This window comes from Enhydra lutris, unplaced genomic scaffold (assembly GCF_002288905.1).
Source record: "Enhydra lutris kenyoni isolate GAN:26980312 unplaced genomic scaffold, ASM228890v2 scaffoldscaffold25, whole genome shotgun sequence".
NCBI classification, from domain to species: Eukaryota; Metazoa; Chordata; class Mammalia; order Carnivora; family Mustelidae; genus Enhydra; species Enhydra lutris.
Window position 1 is genome coordinate 9,894,560 of NW_019154109.1, and position 23,930 is coordinate 9,918,489.

Consider the following 23,930-nt stretch of genomic DNA (forward strand, 5'->3'; position numbering starts at 1 on the left):
CCATTTACAATCTGAAAAAAAAGGAAAAAAAAGAAAGCAAAAGTGTTAGAAAGCTACGAAGAAAATATACCTTAACCTAAGGAAAATAATCTGCACAGTAACCTAGAGGTAAAAAAAAGAATATTTAATGACCACTTATTGAAAGTCTGCCTTTAAGATTAGAAGTCCAATGCGCTATCCATTGCACCATGGAGCCACCTGCCTTTAAGATTAGGTACAAATAGGGATGCTTACCAAAGCCACTTTAACTCAGTGCTTTCCTGGAAATCCTAAGGAGTGCATTAAGACTACAAAAATAGATAAAAGGAGTAAGCAGTGGAAAGCTAGATATTAAATTGCCATATTATTTAAATAAGATTTTCTACAGTATTCCCTACATATTTTTTCCTTAGGGATCCTCATTCATTTCTATGATTTCCAAAATTAGATCTCTCCCTCTGTATTCACTCTGAGGTTCAATCTTGTATCTCTAACTCTATAGTCAGTATCTCCTATTAGGTTTCTAACAGCTGTCTCAAAATTAAGATATCTAGAAGAATTTATTGATTTTCCCTGACTTTAAATCTGTTTCTATCCCATTCTTCTCAACACCATCTACTTAGAACTCAAGCCAAAATCCATGAATCATTCTTTGATCATTTGCATACAGTCCATCAAGTGCTATAGGTTAGACTCCCAGAGAATCCCAGGCTTACCCACTGACACAACCCAGGTTTATCCCATGATCAGGGCTGTGTCAAAACACTCCCCTTGTCTTCTTTCCTGGGTATCCATGAGTTCTGCCTATAAGCCTACTGCTGGTCTTCATGTTCCCCAGCACATTTGCAGTAGTGATTACCATTTGTGTGCTATAGTAGGCTGCTACATCTTCATGCCTTCCATGGCAGCTTGAACTCAATAGTTTCCTCTTTCCAGTACATTAATGCCAGCATTCTTTCACCATATCATTATTTTTAAAAGATTCTCTCTGGTGGATTATTTTTTTGTCAACCTCTGTAGAAAAAAAGTCAAATGGTACTATAGCTTTGGTTGTGTTAAATCTCTTTTCCAGTGAGAAATATTTTTTATCAATACAATTCTTTTTTAAGAAGTGGCAGTTGGTACTGAAACATAGGAAGAAGTAATGGCAGTGTTCCATAGCTGTGACTAATATAAAAATGTGGTTTTGTAACATCTTGTATTCTCTGGCAGCCTCTTGTGGGACTAGCAATTCTAGTAAAGTCTCTCCAAGGTCATATATCTGAACAGAAATCACCTAGAAGAAAAGGGTTCCACATTGTTGAGCCCTTCACAAATATTCTCCTCTTAGTGGCAAAACCAGGATGAAAAAAAGCAAAATATTATAATAGTCCAGCTTTCAGACGTGTTTCTATAGACTAAATTTTAATCAAAATAAAACCAAACCCTTATCTCTTTCTTAACTCTATATCCCAGAAATCATTAAAAAAGAAACAAAACACTAAAACAAAAGAAACATAAGGAAAAAATGTACTTTGTTAGGAACTCTTTTATTGAAAAACCTTGAATGAGCTTAAAGAATAAACTGAGCTCGCCAATTAGTTGAATCTAAAAGAAGTTGCTGTTTGTCTCCTTGTCAGACGAAATTACTCAGAAAATCAGTGGGAGATGAATCCCGGTTATATGAGTAAACCAATTGCTAAATTTAGGTTGCCACTCTATCTTTACCTCCCAGAAAAAGGGTTATATCATCTGTGGGTGAACATTCAATTGCATTTTATCTGTCAACTAATTTTTTTTCAACATACTGGGTCCTTGAAAATTTTCTACCTCATTTGAACAGATGTACAAAGACATAAAAATCAAATTGGTAAATTTTCACCCACACGTGGTAGGGAAGAATGTTAAATATCAATTTATAAATAAATTTGTATGAGTAGAAAATGTAAAAGAGTAAAGACTGTAAAAATTGGTTTGTAAATTGTGAGTTTTCTATAAATTTTATTGTCCATGCTTTGACTATGGTATTTCATAAGTAACAGAATTTGAATTAACGTTCATGAATGAATGGAAGAATCATACCTCAATAGTAAAGTGTTGACTGAATGAAATTTTCTCTACTTCACAACTAAAACATGCCTAGAAGAATGATTCATTATACTAGAACAGTAGCAGTTCTGGGAATTTAAAAAAAAAAATTAAGAAGATTTCAATTGCAATACAAATTAGAGTATAGACAAGAGTGTTTTTAACAATATCATTGATAATACTGTACAAATATATTTCTTATTGTAGGTAGTTGTGACTACCATTATTTAAAAATATTGTTTAAAATACACACACGTGTTCATCTGTGAATATACATGCACACACACAAATCTTGGGGAAATGATGTGACTAAAAATGAAGGCCTTGTCTCATTTTGCTGAAACACAAGACTTCCCAATCCTTCACTTTTTTCTACCTAGACAAGAGTGGAAAGTATTTCCAAGTAATATAAATATTGGAAATTATGTTAGCTGTTTCTAAATAACATATGTATGTGCAATGCTTGACTTTCACCAAGTGGTAAGGTGTGAGTTTTTCCTGCTGAATAATTTCTTCATTTCCCATATAACACCCACGTAGATATCAGTTTAAATTTCATTCTTACAACCTGCTTAAGAACATAATGCTTTGAATTCCTACAATTTCAAAAGGTGAAATACCCCAACTTTGAAAATTCTCCATTTTTGGATAAAAATATTCTCTTTGATGTTTGTGTTATTGCAGAGATCAACAGAAACCACTTAACCTAAGGCCATGTTCAAGACCAGCATAATTTAGAGAGTCTTTAAATTTTTTTCTTTCTCCGCTACTTTTTACTTTATAAAAAAATCAAACATGCAGCTTAAAAATTATACAATGAAAACTTGTATTCCCTTCATTTACATTCAGCAATTAGCAGTTTCCTACATTTGCTTAATCTTCTCTTCATACACACACACACACACACACACACACACGTGTACACGTGCACACTCATGCACACACACATTTTAACTTCAGCGTGATTTTCCAAAGAATGACATTCTACTATATACCCAGCATAACATTTTCATGCCTAAGAGGGTCAGATATTTTCATGGGTCTTGTTTGTATTTAAATGTTGGCAGTTATCCCCAAGATGCCTTTTATAATTGCATTTTTACAATTCAGATTAAATCAGTATTTGGAGGTATTTGGGTGGCTCCGTCTGGTAAGTGTCTGCCTTCTGCTCAGGTCATGATCTCAGGGTCCTAAGATGGAGCCCCCAGTCAGGCTCCCCGCTCAGCAATGCTGCTTCCATTCCCTCTGCCCCTCCCCTTGCTTGTGCTCTTCTCTCTTTCTCTTTTACTCTCTCTCTCAAATAAATAAATAAAAGCTTTAAAAAATAAAAAATAAAAAAATCAATATCTCACTTTTCATTGCACTGCTTTTTCATTTTTTTAGATAGAAGATTAGTATAGACAGAAATGAGTCTTCCCATATACCCTTCGCATCACACAGCTTCCCAGGATGTTAATTTCTTATATAACTATATCCATTTAATCAAAAGTAAAAAATTAACATTGATGTGAATTATTTTTTAAGTGAAATATTATCTTGTCCTTCATTCCTCCTAGCAAAAGAAAAATCAATAACTTATTTGTTTTACTTTTTTTGTAGATTTTAAAATTTTAATATGTGGGTCTATTGAACAGCCAAACCAGCTTTCTTATTTGTTCTCTTTGACACTTGATGAAATTGCCATTGAACATTAGGTATTTCAAGCCATTTTCTTGTGGACCACTTAAAATTGAATTAACTCAAAGCATCTTTCTATTTTTCTCCATTAATTTTCTTATCGTCTTGTATTTCTCCAAGACTCAATTGCATGATGCTGAAAACCAAAGTAGCATATTCCTTCAATGTATGGCAAGTGCCAGGCATATTCTGTTATAACCCAGATCTATGATTTTCCATCTCTGAAGTAGTTTCTTGATAACAATGATTTATAAAGAAGAACAGTTATATCCTCTTTCACTCTCATTTACTCCTTCAGAACATTTTATTGAGTCCTACTGTGAACAATTTGTTAGTCTAGGTACTAGTGGTATAATGATTAAAAAAAAAAAAAACATGGACTAGCTGTCTGTTCCAATGGCAGATTTTATTTTCTTTACCTCATCTTTTTTTTTTTTTTAAAAGGTTTATTTATTTCAAAGAGAGTGAGAGAGTGAGAGAGTACGAGCAGGGAGAGGGACAAGCAGACTCTGCTACTGAGCGGGGAGCCCGGTGTGGGGCTTGATCCCAGGACCCTGGGATCATGACCTGAGCTAAAGGGAGACACTTAACAACGGAGCCGCCCAGGTTCCCCTACGTCACCCCTTTTTTAACCAGTGAGCCAGAGTACTTTTACGTTCTGCACCCACTCGAACAGAGCCTGTTTTTGCCACGTAGAGCTTCAGCTGTGACCTTATGATCTTCCTCCCCTGCCCTTGTCACCCTCTATATATACCAAAACTCAGGATTCCAATTATGTACTAGTTTCATCAGATTTTGATTGATGAATTTAGTCAATCTGATAGACCTATGTAGGTAAAGTTTTCATGACTTAATATATCTTTATTCCTGAAGTAATTACTTAAAATGAGGAATGAGATCCTAATATGAGGATAGTATAATATCCCAATGCTTTAATAATATCCTGGGATGTTTATTTAACATTGCCTCAAGACAGACTGCATGAGAATATACTGTGCACACACAAAGTGAGAGAGACTGTGAATTAGGCTTTCCTAATGAATAGGAATGTTGCTGGAGAAGTAGGGAGTGACTGATGACATTTATAGGTAAAGGCATAATGGTTTAACCAGATCATAAAGTAGCTCCAGCGGAAGCATGGAGTACAGTGGAGATGACACAAAGAGCCTCACAGGAGTGATTACTTAGCGAGCTATTCGGATGTCCAAGTGAGACAGACTGAGGGATTGAACCAGAGTGGTGATGATGGATGAGGAGAGTGAGAACAGATTCATGAATCACTTCAGATATATTCTGTAGACCTAATAATCAACTGATTGTGGGAATCAAGGAAAGTGAAAAATCATTTTATTTTCTTTTTGCCACCTTAATCTCTTTTTTGTATATCTTCCCATTTAATAGAAATTGTATTATAGTAGCTTACTAATTGACTTTGCGTTGCTTAGATGTTTAATTCTAGAATAGAAACTTCTCTTTTTGCTTTTCTTTTTTTTTAAGGTTTTGTTTTTAAGTAATCTCTACACCCAACATGGGTCTTGAACTTACAGCTGCAAAATCAAGTGTCGCATGCTCCACTGACTGAGCCAGCCAGGCACGCCTAGAATATGAATTTCTTAAATGCTTTGTATCTAATGACAAGCACAGAGCTCGACTCACAGTATCTTATTACTAAAAGTATGCAGACTGTAGTATAAGAGTTAAAATCTTAAAAGATCCAGTAACAATGTTCAAAAGTAATACTATAACTCAGTAAAATTAAAATATGTGACAATATATGAAATAGTGAAAAGGGAAGAAAAATCTGTAGTTTTTCTGCATGTGTAGGGAAAACCCAGTTCTTTCCTACTGTGTTTGTCCCTTGTCTGTCTCCTTCATTAGTCACATAGTTACTAACATCTGTTTACATAATTACATGAAGGTTTCGTGAAGAAATATTATGAGCTACACACAACATTTAAATAAAGGACCTTTATGGGATGCCTGGGTGGCTCAGTGGGTTAAGCCTCTGCCTTCGGCACAGGTCATGATCTCAGGGTTCTGGGATCGAGTCTCACATTGGGCTCTCTGCTCAGCAGGAGACCTGCTTCCTCCTCTCTCTCCGCCTGCCTCTCTACTTGTGATCTCTCTTCAAATAAATAAATAAATAAAATCTTTAAATAAAAAAAAGGACTTTTATTTCAGTTTTATTTATTATAAGAATAAATGTAGAAAGAAGCAAAATGTCTAGCAATATGAGAATAGATATATGAGATACGTAGATGTGGGGTGTATATGTATTATCCAACCATAGTCCTTATTAGAAATTATATTAAAATGAAGGTCAGTATAAATGGAATAAGTAAGATATGCAATTCCTTAAAGTAGGGTAATAATTTTATTAATATAATTCACATATAATGAATTATATTTCATTTTTATATAGAAGTGTAATACTAGCTAGACGGTGGTTTAATAGTTGTTTTTAAATTTATTTATAGATTTTACATTTTTACATTTTTTCCACAAGGTCCAAATTATCAAGTATAATTAATGCCATAAAAACATTTGTGAATGTTAATATCTAAGGACAGAATATGTTATTCACTTTATGACTGGGGGTTATGTTTGTATAGACTATAATAATTTGTATGAGCTGAAATTTCATTAGGTTGGTAAAAGATAATGTATATGAATTTATGAAATTGTGCAATTAGCATATTGTCATATTTTATAACCCGTGACAAATGCCATTTGATATTTTAATATAACAGTTTCATTCGTGCCAAGTTCTCATTTAAGCCATTAGCTATTCTGTATCCTTATATTTATACAGACTAAAACTGATGATAAATCAGTAGCTACTTCCTTCTTGAATGTTAACTCAGCTTCCAATGACAAATGAAAAATAAGGCAAATTTAAAAAGTGGTAGCTATTTTTAAAAAATCACCAAGGTGAATGTAAAGAGCTGAGATGTTATTTCCAACAAATTTTGGAAGTGTATGTGTTTGAAAATAAAAAAAAAGAAATTTGTAACATCTTGAAATTGTAGATTAGTAATTTTGATGAAATTCATTCCTCTGTGGATTGTGTTTATTCAACATTCTCTGTTTTTCAGCTTACTACGACTCAGTCTTGTCCAGGACTAAAATAAATACGTACTTACATACATACCTATGTACATATTTACATACTCAATATCATAAAAGAGGTTTTCTTGAACTTGTGTGATAAACTTCAGATGATTACCTCGTGTAACTTCTAGGTTAAATAGTATGGGGTCTTTTCTGATTTTTAATACACAATGCTAATTTGCTCTTCAGAAATGTATAACTTACTTTTGCAAAAGTGGGCAATATTCCTTTAACTCTTGCCCCTTGGGCAAATGAAAAATAATATTAAGAACAGTATTATTATTATTATACTGATAGTGGCAGTCAGCATTTATATAGTCCTTATTATGTGCAAGGAATAGTTTTTTGTTTTGTTTTATTTTGCTTTTTTTTTTTTTTTTTTTTTTTTAAGAAAGGGAGAGAAAGACTCTTTAGTAGGATCCATGCCTGATCTCATGACCCTAAAATCACAACCTGAGCCAAAATCAAGTCAGATGCTTAATTGACTGAGCCCCTCAGGTGCCCTGGACTACTGTTCCAAAGCACTTTTTGTAGATTAACTGAATTAATTTTCATCACCACCTTGTAAAGTCATGTGTTAGTTATCTATCGCTGTGTACCTGTACCAATCCCAAAGGTTTTTGGTGTAAACAACACATTTATTATCTCACAGTTTCTGTGGATCAGGAATTTAAGAGGACTAATGGTCAGTGTTGCAGTGAAGGCGTCAGCTGGGACTATAGTTACATGAGGGCTTGACTTGGGCTGGAAGATCTGCTTCCGGTGGGTTCATTCTTGACTCACATGGTTGGCAAGGTAGTGCTGGCCATTGCAGGAGGCCTCAGTTCTTTACCTCTTGGACTTTTCCTTAGGGCTACTTGAGTGTTCTTATGATGCGGCTGCTGTCTTCCCCCAGAAAACATTGACCTACAAGAGAGCCAGGCAGAGACCACAATGTCTTTTGTGACATAGCCCTCACTGTCCCACCCTGTAACTTCCACAATATCCTATTGGTTACACAGATCAGCCCTGTTCTGTGAATACCAGGATAGGAGAGCCATTATTACTCCAGGACACTTGATACCATAGATAGATTTCATTAGTATGGTTGACTCTTGACCAACATGCATTTGAACTACAGGAGTCCGCTTTTATGTGCATTTTCTCCCAATAAATACAGTACGGCACTCTAATTTTATTTTTCTTATCATTTTCTTAATAACATTTTCTTTTCTCTAGCTTATTTTGTTGTAAAAACACAATATATAATACTTATACTATACAATATATGTGTTAATCCACGGTTTATGCTTTTGGCAATGCTTCTAGTTAATGATAGATGATTGATAGCTAAGTTTTAGGGCAGTCAAATGTTCTATGTGGATTTGCCATCTATGCATAAGGTTGGTTCTCCTAACCCCTGTGTTTTTCAAGAGTCAACAGTATTCTCATTTTGCAAATGAGGAAATGGAGACACAAAGATATTAAATGAAATGTTGATGATGCTGTACTAAGTGATAGAAACAGGTATTTAATCCATGTTCTCTGTCTCTAAAATGTGTGCTGTTAAGAGATATGTGGTATTGTCTAATAGTTTAATTTATTTTGATTTTCAGTTTTTGATTACTAAGAGAGTTGCACATTTTCATGTATCTATTGCCCATTTAACTTCTGTGTTCATTCATATATAAAATACATCCCTGTACTCTTATTTTCTACAGAGATGACTATTTTTCTCTTAGTGAATTATAGAGATTTCTCATATTCTAAAATTATGAACATTTTGGCATTTTAAAAATTGCATTTTTTTTTCAGTTTGCAAGTTGTCTTTGGATTGCATTTATGGTGCTTTCAACTAACAAAAATTTTGTCTACTTTTTTGTACCTTTGTGCTTTTTGCCTCTAGATTGTTCATGGATTCATCTTTTAATACTTCAAATCAGTTTACTTTTCCAAAAGTTACTTTCTGTAAGACAGAATTTGTAGGAACCCCTAGAATTATCCCTTAAGGCCAAAAAAGAGTGGGTGAAGTGTGAATGACTGAAATGCCCAACTTATGTTATTTCTTGGAATCTGTTGATATGAATATTATGTTGAAGAATTGTAAGAGCTGTTTGGTGGAAAGTTGATGGTATTGAAGAAGAACACCCAAGTGGGCAAGGACTCATTTAGACCTAACATTTGGCTCAATTACCCATTAAATCAAACTCCCTTTGCATTGAGGAATTCCTTTTAAGTTGCACATGTCTCCTGGTAAAACTGAAATTTCAGTCTTCTTTTGTACTTTTACTTTGTTCAGATTGTTAGATGACCATCTAGTTGAGAGTAGCATCTATCTGTCTGTCTACCTATGTATCTATCATCTATCATTTTTCATTTAGTAAAATCATTTTGGAAGGAAAGGGAAAGATTTAGTTATTATGGGAGACCGTCAAGAGGCGAGCAGTGGCTAATAAGTATGTACTAAATGTCTACTATAAGTGATGATGTGAGAGCTTCCTTTGCAATTCTGTCCAGAGTAATGACACTACCAAAAAAACAGCTGTCACAGATTGCACATAACAGCTATAAATATGGCCATGGGTTGTCATGTGTCTGGGAGAATCAGGTAAATTGTAGCATCTTCCCTTATTGGTAAGGGAAAGGTGTGCAGTCATATAAGCTCTATTGCCACTTATTTATTTTTATAAAACAAAACTATTTACTTGGTATGAGACTATAGTTTTACTGCATGCTGCCCTGTGTTATTTCAACCTGAAGTTTGAATTTTTTTTTTTAAAGATTTTATTTATTTATTTGACAGAGAGATCACAAGCAGGCAGAGAGGCAGGCAGAGAGAGAGGAGGAAGCAGGCTCCCCTAGAGAGCAGAGAGCCCGATGCGGGGCTCGATCCCAGGACTCTGAGATCATGACCTGAGCCGAAGGCAGCGGCTTAACCCACTGAGCCACCCAGGCGCCCCTGAAGTTTGAATTTTTATAAGACAGATGTAAATGACTATATGTATTTGTCTAATACGGTACTAAGCACAGTTGCCTGAAGACTACATGCTTAAACACATGGGATTCAGACTCATATCTTGTGACTCCAAATCTCATGACCCTTTAAATCGAGCACAGGACAACACTTACATTTTCCTACTTTATCATACATTTTTACAAGTGCTAAGAAACTATATTTTAAACTTCATAGAAAGCTTGATTCAAAAGATCCATTTTCCAGTTTGACAAGAATTCCCAGAGATTTAGAGTGAAAGAACTATGTAATGGATATACCTGCACTTCAACATCATCCCAAATACTTCCAGGCTTATCTATATTCTTCAGATCTCACTCACTCTTCTTTGTTTCTGTTTTGCTTATTCAACCTTCCATTACCACCTAAACACGCTCCTTCTGCCTCCTGAAGACTTTTAATGCAGTGCTATTAAGTGCCTATCGAAGACCAATGTCAGGCTGCAGATGTTTGCTAGGCTACAAGTTAAGTACAGCAATCGAGAGTAAGCGTTTAGCAACTTTGATAGCAGTTCAACGTCACTGTGACATCCAAGTGCACCATCCGTGTGTTATCTCTTTGGAAAGTGAGTAGACTCCTATCAGAATCATAGGTGAGTCATGCGTGGCATGATTTCTGTGCCAGTCATGTACAATAAACGACGTAAGTGTCTGCAGTGGTTTGGAAATTAAGAAAAAGAAAAAAAAAAAATACTGGTTCTTCATCACAAAGAGCTGAGGAGCATTGCTCCAAAGTGTCATCAGTGTGGATTCTCCCTAGGCCTCACCTTCCTTTCTTCTCTTCTGCCCTCTTTAAGCAAACCAAACTCTATGGGTTGTCATTTCAACCAAACTCATAATACTATACTAATTTCCTTTGTTTTTATGTCTCCAGATTGGAAAAAAAAAAAATACACACAAACAAAATCCTACGTAGGTGGATCCCCTTTTCCTGCTCCTTGGCCTCATGAGCATTGCTGGAGGAAAAAAAAAAAAGAAAGAAAGAAATCACTTAATGGGTCCAATTCATGTTACCACAAACTCACTTGGGCAGCTGGGAGGCCCTTAACAGTGTGGGTTTTTTTCTTATCAAAATATCTCCACTCTTGTGTTACAATCTAAGACTTTATCTCATTTTTCCAAATGTTGCTTTGTTTTCACTTACCAGTTCCTGCTTTTCTTCTATTATAACACAATTTTCTTCTCATCTCTATACCAGATCCCATTGCCAATGCTCTGTCAGCAACTTTGTATTGTTTTCTCTCCTTAATCTTCAGACCTTTTTTGTTGTTAATTTTCCATAAAAATTTAAATATCCTTCTACCTCTCTGATTTTTTAAATTAAATTAAATTAATTTTTGTTTTATTTTATTTTATTTCAGTGTTCCAAAATTCATTGTTTATGTGCCACACCCAGTGCTCCATGCAATACATGCCTCCATAATACCCACCAACAGGCTCACCGGCCCCACCCCCTCCAAAACCCTCAGTTGTTTCTCAGAGTACACAGTTTCTCATGGTTTGTCTCCCTCTCTGATTTCCCCCAACTCCCTTCTCTTCTCCATCTCCCAGTGTCTTCCGTGTTATTCCTTATGATCCACAAGTGAGTGAAACCATATGATAATTGACTCTCTCTGTTTGACCTATTTCTTTTTTTTTTTTAAGTTTTATTTATTTATTTGACAGACAGAGATCACAAGTAGGCAGAGAGGCAGGCAGAGAGAGAGGAGGAAGCAGGCTCCCCGCTGAGCAGAGAGCCCAATGTGGGGCTCAATCCCAGGACCCTGGGATCATGACCTGAGCTGAAGGCAAGAGGCTTTAACCCACTGAGCCACCCAGGCACCCTGTTTGACCTATTTCATTCAGCATAATCTCTTCCAGTCCCTTGCATGTTGTTTTAAGAAAATTACTTTTGTCCACTTTCTTCACCGTTCAAATAACTTATTCTTAATTATCCTTAAAATCTTCCTTTAAACATCACCTCCTTGGAGATGCTTTTTTTGATTTGCTCCAGGGCAGGAAAGGTGTCCTTTTGTATCCCCTAATAGCACCTGCATTTTTTTTTTTTGTAACATTTATCACAGTTTAACAGTATATTTGCTACTAATGAATCTAGAGATCTTTCCAAATCCCTTTGAATCAGTGACTCAAATCATTTTAGTCTAGCTGCAATTTGTGTGTGTGTGATTGCAAAGTAACAAAATTGATTTCAAGGTCAAGTTTGACTTCATTCCTTCCAAACTGCCTCATTAAATGATGGGTATTTGGGGAACATAGTGGTTATATTTTTTTCAGTTATCAGTTTAATTTAGTGGCTGTTTGAGCCATTTGTCCATCTGGTAGCAAGCAGTAATCCTTAAAGTGGGTTCAGGACAAAGGAAAACCACTAGAATATATCACTTATTTTAATCCGTTTGTTTAATCCGTTTTTTTTTTTGTTTTTTTGTTTTTTTTTAAAAGATTTTATTTATTTGACAGAGAGAGAGAAATCACAAGTAGGCAGAGAGGCAGGCAGAGAGAGAGGGGGAGGAAGCAGGCTCCCTGCAGGGCAGAGAGCCCGACTTGGGGCTTGATCCCAGGACCCTGCTGGGATCATGACCTGAGCCGAAAGCAGAGGCTTTAACCCACTGAGCCACCCAGGCGCCCCTGTTTAATCAGTTTTAAAGTTGTTTAATTTTTGTAGAGTTCTCTGTTAGTAGTTTGAATTTAAATTAATAATAATGGATTTAGGCAAGTTATTTTACTTCTGAACATCTGATTTGTTATCTGAAGATGGTTTAATACCATATACATCATAGATTTTTTGTGAGTTTTAATAATATATATACAAAATACATATGAATCACTTAGCATAGAAACTAAAATATTGTTTGGTATTATTATTACTATTAAGATGATTCGATAACTGTATTCTTAACTCTCAATAACTATCATGAGCTACTGAGAAGAGAATACATTAAGTTAGAACCCAAAGAAATCAGAGCCCTGAGGACACTAATTTTTCAAAAAATATTAAAACTGCTGTATTTCTGACATGTTTCAAAGAAACAGAGATTAACAGAATTAACTGTTCTGCTCTGGAATACAGGAAACTTGATTCTCCTGAGAATTTAATTAATACGATACATTAAAACCTGCAGCATTAAAATAATGCAAGGATTCAAGCAATTGGAAAATCAAGCAAGCTTCTCATACTTTATATTATTGAGATGTAATAAATCTGTTTTATAGGGTGCTGCCAATCTCAAATGGAGCTGAATTCTCTATGTTTAATAAGCATTCTTATATTTAGATCCTGTGAAACTAAATGACTTTTAAAGGTTCACTTAAGCCTATTCTTAGATTTGTTGTGGTTGAACGGCTCACTATCTGGAACTGGCAAAAGTCTCTGTTGTATGATCATGCGTGTGTGTGTGCACACACACGCAACACACACACACATTCATCAATTGGTTATTGTATTGATTAAAGAGACAGAGTCAAAATCAAGTTCAATTGTTAGAGACTATCCATTCTCCTCTAAGGAAAAAAAAAAAGCAATTTTCATAGCACTCGACCCTCTCATGCTTATAAACAGTCTAATAAGCAAAGAATGTGTGAGATATTTTATAACACAATTTATTCAGTCAGTTTATGTAATAAACATATCCCCATAAAATGAAAACAAATAGCAGTTTTTAAAATTTACCCTGTTTGGTGTTCCTGTTTAAAAGCTCTTTTCCAAAGGATATTTGATTTCTGTAAATCACAACCCTGCATTGGTTTAGTGCATTTTCCACTGTTGTTACTGCTTTCCAAAGATCTGTTACCTAGCAACTGCGTAGAAGAAGCTTCTAGTATTTTAAATCATACAGGAGCTCAGAAAACACTGAGGCAGACTTTAAAAAAAGATTCTGACTTGTTAAAATGTAATTAACAATTTTATTTTCCTTAAAGTAAAAGGGACTTGAAAACAGATTTGATTCATAAGTATCTATAAACTTGTATCTTTAATTCTAAGTGCTTATTTTAAAAGCCCCTTAGATTAAAAATAATAAAATAACAATAAAAAAGAAACCAAGAATCTCACATAATCCTACTATTTTATAAGTCATAGTTTTTGAAAACTTGCCTACTCGTTGAGGTAGCTACTGTTAATAGTTTGATTCCTGCTCTTAAAATTTTCTGTGCTTATTCAGACATACATGTAAGCATATAAGCTTACAGGCAGAAGTCAGCATTTTTATAAAACAAGGTTCATGTTTTAATTCCAGAACAATAAATTTATGCTATATTGCTTTGCTACTTACGTTTTTAAAAATGTATTATTGGCATTATTTCAAGATAGTTTATTGACGTCTTTGTTTTTAATAAGCATGATTATGAGGTTATGTACTTGTTTAGAATTCTGAACAGCATTTCATACTCATTGTCTACCTTTCTTCTCAGAAAATCCTATGAGGCACATACGGTTACTATTTACATTTTAAAAATCAGGCAAATTATGCTCAGAGGGATCAGTATCTGCTCATGGCTTGGCACACTCAGTAGTGACAACACTTGGTCTCCTGTGCTCATGCTTTAACAGGAAGCTACAAACAAGAAGGTTCTAAATCAAAAACAGATACACAGAAACTGTAAAAGGATGAGAAGAAGACATGAGATGCACATCATTTTGAAAGAGGACATGCTTTCTTCAACAAGGGAGGAAAATTAGACACTATAAAGAAAAAAAGGGACCGATTCTATCATTGCTAAGGAATTACCTCTGCACAATCAAGGTGGAGTTTTTGCCATTATGTGGTCTCACCAACAAGAAGGAAAGAGTTTAGGAAAGGTGGTTTTGTCCACAAAAAAATAAGATGGTAGCTGGACGGACCTAGTCAAGTGACCATAGCTAACTAAAGGGAAGCTGGAAAATGTAATTTCTACCTGGACAGCCATGCACCCAGCGACAGCTGGGGGATGGGTGAGAGGAAATAAGAGCTTCTCTTACTCAAAGGAAGAAGGAAGGAATGAACATGGGTGATAGCAGTTTCAGCCACAGTCCAGATCCTTATACACCTAGTAGTCCTGTACAATATTTTCCCTATATATTGAGAGATTCATCCATTTATATGAAAAACACTCCACAGAGCTGTATCAATTATTGCATCCAACTCAAAGCCCATGGCAATCCAGCCATGCTGGATAATGCAAAGTCAGTTTTAGGTGTGGCTTCTCACGGTCTGGCAACACACACACTAATAAATTAGTTAGCTACCTCTACCCCTACTACTTATGCATATAAAATAGTGAAACAAGATAATTTTGGTAAAATATCGGTGTTTAGAAAAAGGAAGAACTGGAGACACACGCAGTTGTTGGTCCATAGCAATGAAGAAATCCTGTCAGACGTGAATGGTAGAGACCTCGTAATAAATTCCTTATTAGACACTCATTCTGCTCTTAAGGAGTAACTCCTTTGTCTTTTCATGTCTATTCAAAGATATTCTTTATTCACTATTCTCTGTGGCCACAGAAAAAGTTCAAATTGGAGCAGAGTTCTTTCATTCCTTTCCATGTGTCAGTAATTGTGCTCCAAATTCTTCTCCAAGGACCTTCTTAAACCTGCTGTGTTTACTGGTTTTTGTTGCCCTGCTCATATCTCCTTCTTGATTGTAATGGCAGCTACCTTGCCATCATCTAAAACAGATAAGTTTGAGTAGGAAAACAGCACTTTAATTTGATTCTTGCCACAGGCCTGGCTTTATTGGTTTGGGAGAAGTCTTAGTGGAAGGCCTCTCATAAAGACTCTGAGAAAGTATCATCTCCTGCTGTTCAGGGTATGGGTCACTTTTTTGGTTCTGCAACTGTCCAGATTCTTTCTTGGACACTTGTTTTAGCTTTCTGGCTGTAAGAAATAATGCCCTGTTTAAGAGAGCTTTATTCCTTTTGCTTTCTGCTTCCAAAGTGATCAGTTCTTACCTCGGGTCGTCTCTTTATGTACACCTGACTAAAATCAGCAAGGCCCTGCCAACCACACATTTGTATTCTTCTCCCTTCCAAGCATTTCTCTAGACATGTTTCCATAGATATGTTGTTTCTGCATACAGAGGGGAAAATGGATAATAAGGAAAAATAGCAATTTCTGTTACAGATATAATTCTCCATTATGCATTTTCAATATACTTAAATTTTATATAACATTGTCTCACATTTCTTTTTAAAGATTTTATTTATTTATTTGACAGACAGAGATCATAAGTAGGAAGAGAGGCAGGCAGAGAGAGAGGAGGAAGCAGGCTCCCCGCCGAGCAGAGAGCCCGATGCGGGCCTCGATCCCAAGACCCTGGGATCATTACCTGAGCTGAAGACAGAGGCTTTAACCCACTGAGCCACCCAGGCGCCCCAAGTCTCACATTTTTAATTAAAAAAATTATTTGATAAAAATTGGCAGTTTGCAACTGGGAGATATCCCAGAAAAGAAAGACAAGTAGCAGAAATTAAAAAAAAAAAAAAAAAGAGAGAGAGAGAGAGAGCTGAAAAGCCCTTGGTCTCCTAGTTTACTCATTCTTTCCAACACTGTATGGTCATAATAGTTAATGATATTGATAGCCATGAAAATGATTCTCTCAATGCCCTAGATTTGTGTACCTGTAATTCTCCTATTTCGAATGTTCTTGTTCACTGTCCTATTTCAGCACCCGCTTCCAGAGGGACACTCCACAGATCATGTCATTACTTGTTAATGTGATGCTTCCATAATCTCTCTTCCTGATGACCCTCTTTCTGACCACTGCCTCTCATTCCAGTTCACATCCTCTAGTACAGAACTCCACCTATCTTTTGACTACACTGGGTCTTAAAATTCATTGATTCTACCAAACCTTTACCATTATTGACAACTGCAGATCCTGTCTTCTCTTCTTAACCTGTTTGAATTCGATAGCACACCATTATAATCCGTTATTTTAACTCATCCTCAGTTCATTGACCTTTATTTAGACTTGTCAGAAGTCACTGTGGTGAATTTTCTCGGTCTTCTTGACAGAAGATAGTGTTTACTTCCATGAATTTGAATGTGGCCCGAATAAACAAAATAAACAAAAGATAATGTGCAGACTATTCCCACTTTAAATTCATGATCCTTGATTTCTCGGGATCAGCAGCTGCCACATATCATTTCTGTGTTTCACTGTTCTGTTTCTTCTTCCACTCTCTGAAGCGACTATGCTGTATTTTCTCCTCTTAACCTCCAGCCTCTCCTTTACTCGTTATTTCCACCAATTTCACAAAGAAAACAGAACCATAAGAAGAAAACAGAATTTTCATAAACTTACACCTATACAATCTACCTACCAACCTGCATGTATACCCGACTGTTCTGCCTCCCCTCCTATTATTATAAATGAGCAATTTTAGCAGCAATGTGACTAAGAAAAGTCATGGAAAGGTAGTATATAGTATGTTAGTAAGGTTACCCAAATTCTGCCAGTGTATGAGTGACATTTTAAGGAATGTGAAATATATCCTATAAGCTTTAGGATTTATGGAAGGTCATTAATCTGTTTGGCTTATAGCACTGTCTAGTTATTGGTGATAACAAATATTCCATATTTACATTGTCTGATACTGTAGGCAGTTACCACAAATGTTTTTGAGCACTTTATTGCTGTTAAAAGATGGCTAGTAACAGGGAGGAACTGAACTTTTATGTGTATTTCAATGTATTTAAATTTAAATGGCTAAATGTGGCGGTGGCAGCTCTAATTGGACAGCACAGTTTTGGAAGGGTAATAAAATGCTGAAGAGTTGGAAGACATGAAAAGCAGTTAAGAAGCTCTTGCATTTGTCTGGGTGAAAGATAAACATAGTTTGAATAAAGATTCACAGTCCCTTAGCCATAATTCCAAAATCCAGAAAATTCTGAAAAAAAAAAAAAAAAAAAAAAAAAAAAAAGCAAAGGAAAGGGAAGGGAAGGAAAGGAGGAAGGAAGGGAAGGAAAGAAGGCTGGATGGATGGATGGAAGGGGGAGAAAGAAAAGAAAGAATGGGAGAGAGAAAGAAAGAAAAGCATTTCTGTTGGTGGTGAAATCACACCTGACCTGAAATTATTTGGTAGCAATCCTCACACTGAATTTTATTTTTCCACTTAGTATTCATACATTTAGCTGCAGGAATAATAGTATGTTAAAGCATAGGTTGCTCCCTACATGTATTACATAGGGTCTGGTAGGTAAAGCACATTGCCTTTCTAAAATCTAAAATAATAATAATAATAATAATAATTCTAAAAGCTGATATATGGCTCTTAAGAATTATGGATAAGGATTGGAACCCTGTAACAAGTAGGGACAGTGTAATGGAGGTAGAGAAGGTGGGAAAGACAGAGAAGACTTTAGTGGTATGTTCAATAAACCTTGGCTATCATATGGCATTGAGAAGTGAGGAGCGAAGTTGCAGTACTTAACTGATTCTGCGGCCCAGGGGCCCCTGTGTGTTCATTCTGTAGATATCCAACTCACCTACAAATTCAACCGTCTATTTCTTAACGTAGCTAAAACTATTTTCTGGGAATATTTATTTTCTTAGAACTTTACACATTGCCTTTATTTCTCATACCAACTGTAATTGTTTACTTGGGAAGGAAAGTCCACCCCCCCAAGTAAACAATATCTTAATCACTTCTCTAAAATATGACTTCTATGGAAAATTGGATACCTGGTATCTGTGCCCTCATTGCTGTATGAAGTAATAGACATGGGCTGAGTAGCATCACCTCCCTTTAATGTGGCCTGCAACCTCTCATATGCCCCCACCTTTAGCACACTCTCTTGCTTTTATGTCAGTGACTTCAATTGCCATTTATTATCTTTCCTGATTGAATCCTATCGTCTCTTGCATTTATGACTGTAGGTCCTGAGGTCAAAATACAATTTTAATTTAAATGTATTTTAGCATTAGTTTTTATTGCCTGAAGTCATAGTTGTTTTGATTGTACAAGATCTATTACCACTATATAAATGTTATCTACCATGTCTTTTAATAATTCTAAGTCTGTGTGCCATGTGACTATGAATTTGATAAATCAATAATGCTTTAAATCAATACTACTGCATTTCATACCATAGAATTATCAGAATTAAAAGGTACTTTATACAGTCCCTGAATTGTTTTCCATACTGCGCCTTCAAACTATCTACCTCTCACCTCCTTGTACAGATAAAGCATAGGAAAAATAAACATTTTTCTGAAGGCTGCCGATTTTATTAAAGACAGAAGGGGCCACTTAACTCATAATCTAGTACTCACTCTCATGAAACATTTTTCCTGGGGAAAATTGCACACGTAAAAATATCTTGAAGACAAGTGTGTTTATGTGGAAACTTCTGTAATTTTATTTGCTGTTTTATTTTTCATATTATTTTAAATTAGTACTCTCCAAGGTAAATTATTTTAATTTACCTGTTCTATTTCAAACAGATCACGTTGTTTGTGAAGAAGAGTTTAAATACGCCATGTTAGCTTTAAACTGTATATGCCCGGCAACATCTACACTTATTACACTACTGGTTCATACCTCTAGAGGGCAGTAAGTATATGTTTTCTTTAAGATAACGCATTTTTTAATTGTAAAAATAATAATAATAACAATAATATAAGTGCATTCCTGTGATTTAGAAGTACAGTAAGCCAAGGTATATAGCTAGATATGTACCTATACAACACTTGTATTTGTGTGAGTTATCTTCGTCTGACAGATAGATAAATATAGACCAGTTAAGAGGTGGGGTGGGGGGTGAGGGGGAGGGGGAGGGGGAGGGGGAAGTGGTCTAAGACATATAAAAAACTGGCAGGTATTTTCTGTCTTTTCTAACTAATCTTGAGATAATTTGTTTCATCCTAAATTCTAAGTGTCTACATCATTTGTTAGGTCTAGGATTAGGACACTGTTTCTATTTTCAGGATACTTAACAAATAAAACTTTAAAACACAGGATAATGACAATCATTAGTATGAGATCTTGAAACCTTTTTTTCTTTTCCTGAGGTAAGTTTTTATTTTAAAGCTATACGTACATGATTGACCTCAAAATTAAAACTTTACAGTTACTATAAAATAACAAAGTACTTGATAAAATTAGCAAGTAATATAAAAGAAATCACTTTTTTATATGCATTTCAAGGTAGATGAGGGAAAGTTCTAAGACCATTTTGTTGTTCTATGAGAGAGTTTGTATTTGACTTGGATGATCAAGGAAAATATAATTCGTGAGCACATCCCCACTCTTATTTGAAGAGACAAATGTTACATTGCATTTCATACCTTTTCTTATTCCTTATTTAGTATTTTAGACAAAGTGTTGATTTTCTAAGTAAATTTTACTGTGGTGCTTATGAATATGATTATTTAAAATTAGTAAGTTAATTGATTGTTATTTAAGTGAAGTGTCAAATCAAATAAATCAAGAAGGAAAATTCTTTTTGGAGATTTAATCTTTAATTTTTTTTAATTTCTTGGGATTTAATACTAGATGGAGTAAGTTGCTAATTGGAAAATAACAAATACCCTGCAGTATTTTCAGGTAGATTTTACTCCCTTATTTTTAATTATGTCTCTGCTCTATTGAGATAGTAAGATTTTCTGAGGAGCAATTTTCTTAAAGTTCTGAATGAAAATATTTCTATTCTCTATATTTACAAACCTTTAATTTGTGCAATGGAAAAGATGTAACAGGATTATGAATAAATTGTTTTTCTTTGAAGAAAGTAATTTCATTTTAATGAAATTAAATAAAATACTGAAAATGACTTTAACACCAATCAATGGAACATTCATAGAACTCATCACAAGAGTTCATTATTTTTCCAAGCCCTCTTTGTCATGAGATGCAACTTTAGAACTGAATATCTAGTCTCATTTTATTGTTGTAGAAATGATAAATGAGGCTCATCAACGCTAACATACATCATTAATTATAGACTGGTTAAATTGTACTGTTCAAGTCCTAGTAAATATTATTTATTGGCATACAATATTGCCTTAGTGAATAAATTGCTCTTGCTCTAAGTTAAAAAGGCATTTCAGTGATCCTTAAAATATGACTTTTCCCAATATACTTTAATGAATTTTGCCTTACTACAAAAGAGGGTTGTCGAAGACATTTTTCCACATAATTAAGGATTTTCTTTGAATAAGATTGACCAGCAAAATTACTTCACAACTGTCACCATAAATGCTGCAGTCCACCAGAATAACTTTATTGAGCCATAATTTACGTACCATACAAACCACCCATCTATTGCATACGATTTAATGTTTCTTGGCATAGTCACAGTCTTGTGAAAACATCACCACCGTCTAACTCCTGAATCTTTTCATCACTCCATTTTATAAATGAGAAGTCTGGGGCACGGCATCTAGAACAGCATGTCTGACTCAACACTGCACCTAGTTCATTCCTTTTTTTTTTTTTTAAATTCTAACATTTTTAGCTGTAGAACTTAATCCCCAAGATTCTCTCCTTGTAATCACAAAATGTCTGCTTTGCTTTAGGCTATTCTCCTTCTAAGTAGAAGGAGGAGGATGACAAAGGTGCAAAGTATTGCCAGCTGGGACTACTTGAAATTTTCCATGAAATCCAACTATTGCATTTTAATGTCTTAAGATATAGTTATATTTTACATATTAAAATATGAGTTTGTTTTTAATTATGTCTGCTAGGAATGTAAATAATTTTAAAATTAAAAATTTTGAATACACACTTTATATATACATATATATACATATTTATTTAAATTTATGTGTTTACTCTTTTACAATAATTAGGTTATATATTATAAGAATAAAAGATAAATCAAAGGATCTTGTCAGGAGATATATTGATTCATGCAAATAACTGTGAAAGCCTAAGTTTTTTGTGTGAAATACAAAGGTCATTGCTTCTTATTAGAGAGACAGCTCAAATGCGGTGATTGCAAAATTGGCACTATTAAAAAATATTATTAAGTATATCTATAGTATAGTTGTTAATTATTATTACTTTTTGATAGTTGGCCCTTTACCTGAATTTTAACATATTATTTATCAGTGAGCCAAAATTAAGCCTATTATTATAAAATATGTGATCCAGAAACTTCTCTCACTAAAGTACCAACTAAAATTGGACTTTCTGGGAAGTACATATCCTAATCACAACTAAAATTACTTCTGTTTGGTAGTGTTCATGCTGTAAATGGGGCTCATAAATTTAGGAAGGAAATGTGACAGAGATAAAAGATCACCCACTCTGGCAGCTTGAAATGGTTGACTCACTAACTGGCAAAGTTAATTATCACTGAGCCAATTACATCCTCCATTTCATTCTCAATCATATTTTATGGAAAATTTGTGATAATAATTTTCTCATCCATTACTTTATTCATTTATTTGACAATTATTTATTGAATGGTTACTCTGTGACAGAACCATTCCAGGTGTTACAGTTTCAACAAGGAAACCAATAGAAAAATTCTAGCTGTCATGAAGGTGTTATTCCAATTGGGGAGATGGATCAAAAATAAATATGTAAAATATATCTCACATGGACACACATCTAATGATCTGAGAAACAGCAAGTGGACTAATGAATGGAGGGACAAGAAAGGTAGTAAAAACTGAGATCTGACAGGGAAACACTGGTCCTATGGCCATTATAAGGGTGGTGCCCATCATTCTCAAATGAAAGATCATTGAAAGATTCTGAGCAGAAAAGTGATAAAATTTGAATAAGAGAAACAAACACACGGGCTTCTTGGTTGAGCAAAAGCAATTAAGAGATTATGGGACTAATCTAAGCCAGAGAAGTTAAATCTTGTCTTGGGCAAGGGCACAAGCATGGAAGTGATTAGAAGCGCTCAGATTCTAGATGTATTTTGAAGGTTTTGTTGTCAGGAATTGTTAATTAGATGTGGGGTGGAACAGAAGGAAAAGAGTCTAGCATGACTGCAAATTTTTGGACCAAGCAACCAGAAGAATATAATTGTGATTTACCACAATGAAGAAGAATGGGGAGGATCAAGATTATCATTTTGGACATAATTTAAGGTACTTGTTAGACTCCCAAAATTGTGTCTAATAAAGAGTCTGGAGCTTAGCTACACTGATGATAAAAATTTGGCTGTCATCAGCATAAGGACACTTTAAACCATGAAAATGAATGAAGTCATTTCACGGGATTGTTTTGAGGATTAAGTACAGTCATCCCAGACCCTAGTAGGTAGGTACTCTTTAATTCTCTCATTGGCTCTATTTACATGTATCAAGTGAGTCAGATTCTATATGCATCAAAATCATTTTTTAAATTTGCTGTCAGGGACAGTTTGAGTGTGGCAGGAGAGATGCATTAAAGACAAAGCAGGACACCCAGAACCATATATGTATTTGTGATGGAGAAAGAAAAGACTGAGGCCATGCACACATGTGTTTTTTATTTAAATTAGAATATGTTTGTAACTTTATCTGGATATTTTTTGGAACAAAGAATGACATTAATGAGCAAATATTTATCGCAGTGCTTCCAAACAATTAACAGTGAAGGTATATATCTCACCATGGCCAATCTTTCAACTCAGTCTTAAGTATTACAGAGATTGGGATTAAATATATTTTAAAAAAGATGACTCAGGTATGTACAATGTCAGGCATTTTACTCTCAAGCAATATATTATTCAGTCATGGAAGGTTTCATAGAAGAAAGCCAAGTAGAGTTACAGGAGGTACAAAACTATTTTGTTTTCTTAAAAGATACAAGTTTTGAGTTGGCTGGGTGGTTCAGTCAGTTAGGTGTCTACCTTCGGCTCAGGTCATAATCTGAGGGTCCTGGACTTGAGTCTCACAATAGGCTCCCTGCTCAGTGAGGATTCTGCTTTTCCCCTTGCCTCTGCCACTCCCTCTGCTTGTGTGCACTCCCTCTCTCCCTGACAAATAAATAAATGAAATCTTTAAAAAAAGATGCAAGTTTTTAGTGAACTTTTTAAAATTTGTTTAGAAGAAATGCATTATGAAAAATAATTTAAATAAGGAAAGTATTAAATGCAGTAAAATTATTTTAAAATGTAGCAGAAGACATAAAGATAAAAAAGACAGATATCAGAGAAAATGGTTAAGTCATATAAATGTAAGCAA

At 34.8% G+C, this 23,930-nt stretch overlaps 1 protein-coding gene across 3 annotated transcripts in view; it reads left to right on the plus strand.

Moving 5' to 3' along the window:
* LOC111151086 (potassium sodium-activated channel subfamily T member 2) overlaps window positions 1-23,930 on the plus strand; it is a 349,819-nt gene that overhangs the window by 200,783 nt on the left and 125,106 nt on the right. For all 3 annotated transcript variants that reach the window (XM_022508845.1, XM_022508846.1, XM_022508847.1), the window contains exon 14: window positions 19,248-19,356. In XM_022508845.1, the coding sequence (XP_022364553.1) occupies window positions 19,248-19,356 (109 nt within the window). The remainder of the gene's footprint in view (window positions 1-19,247; window positions 19,357-23,930) is intronic.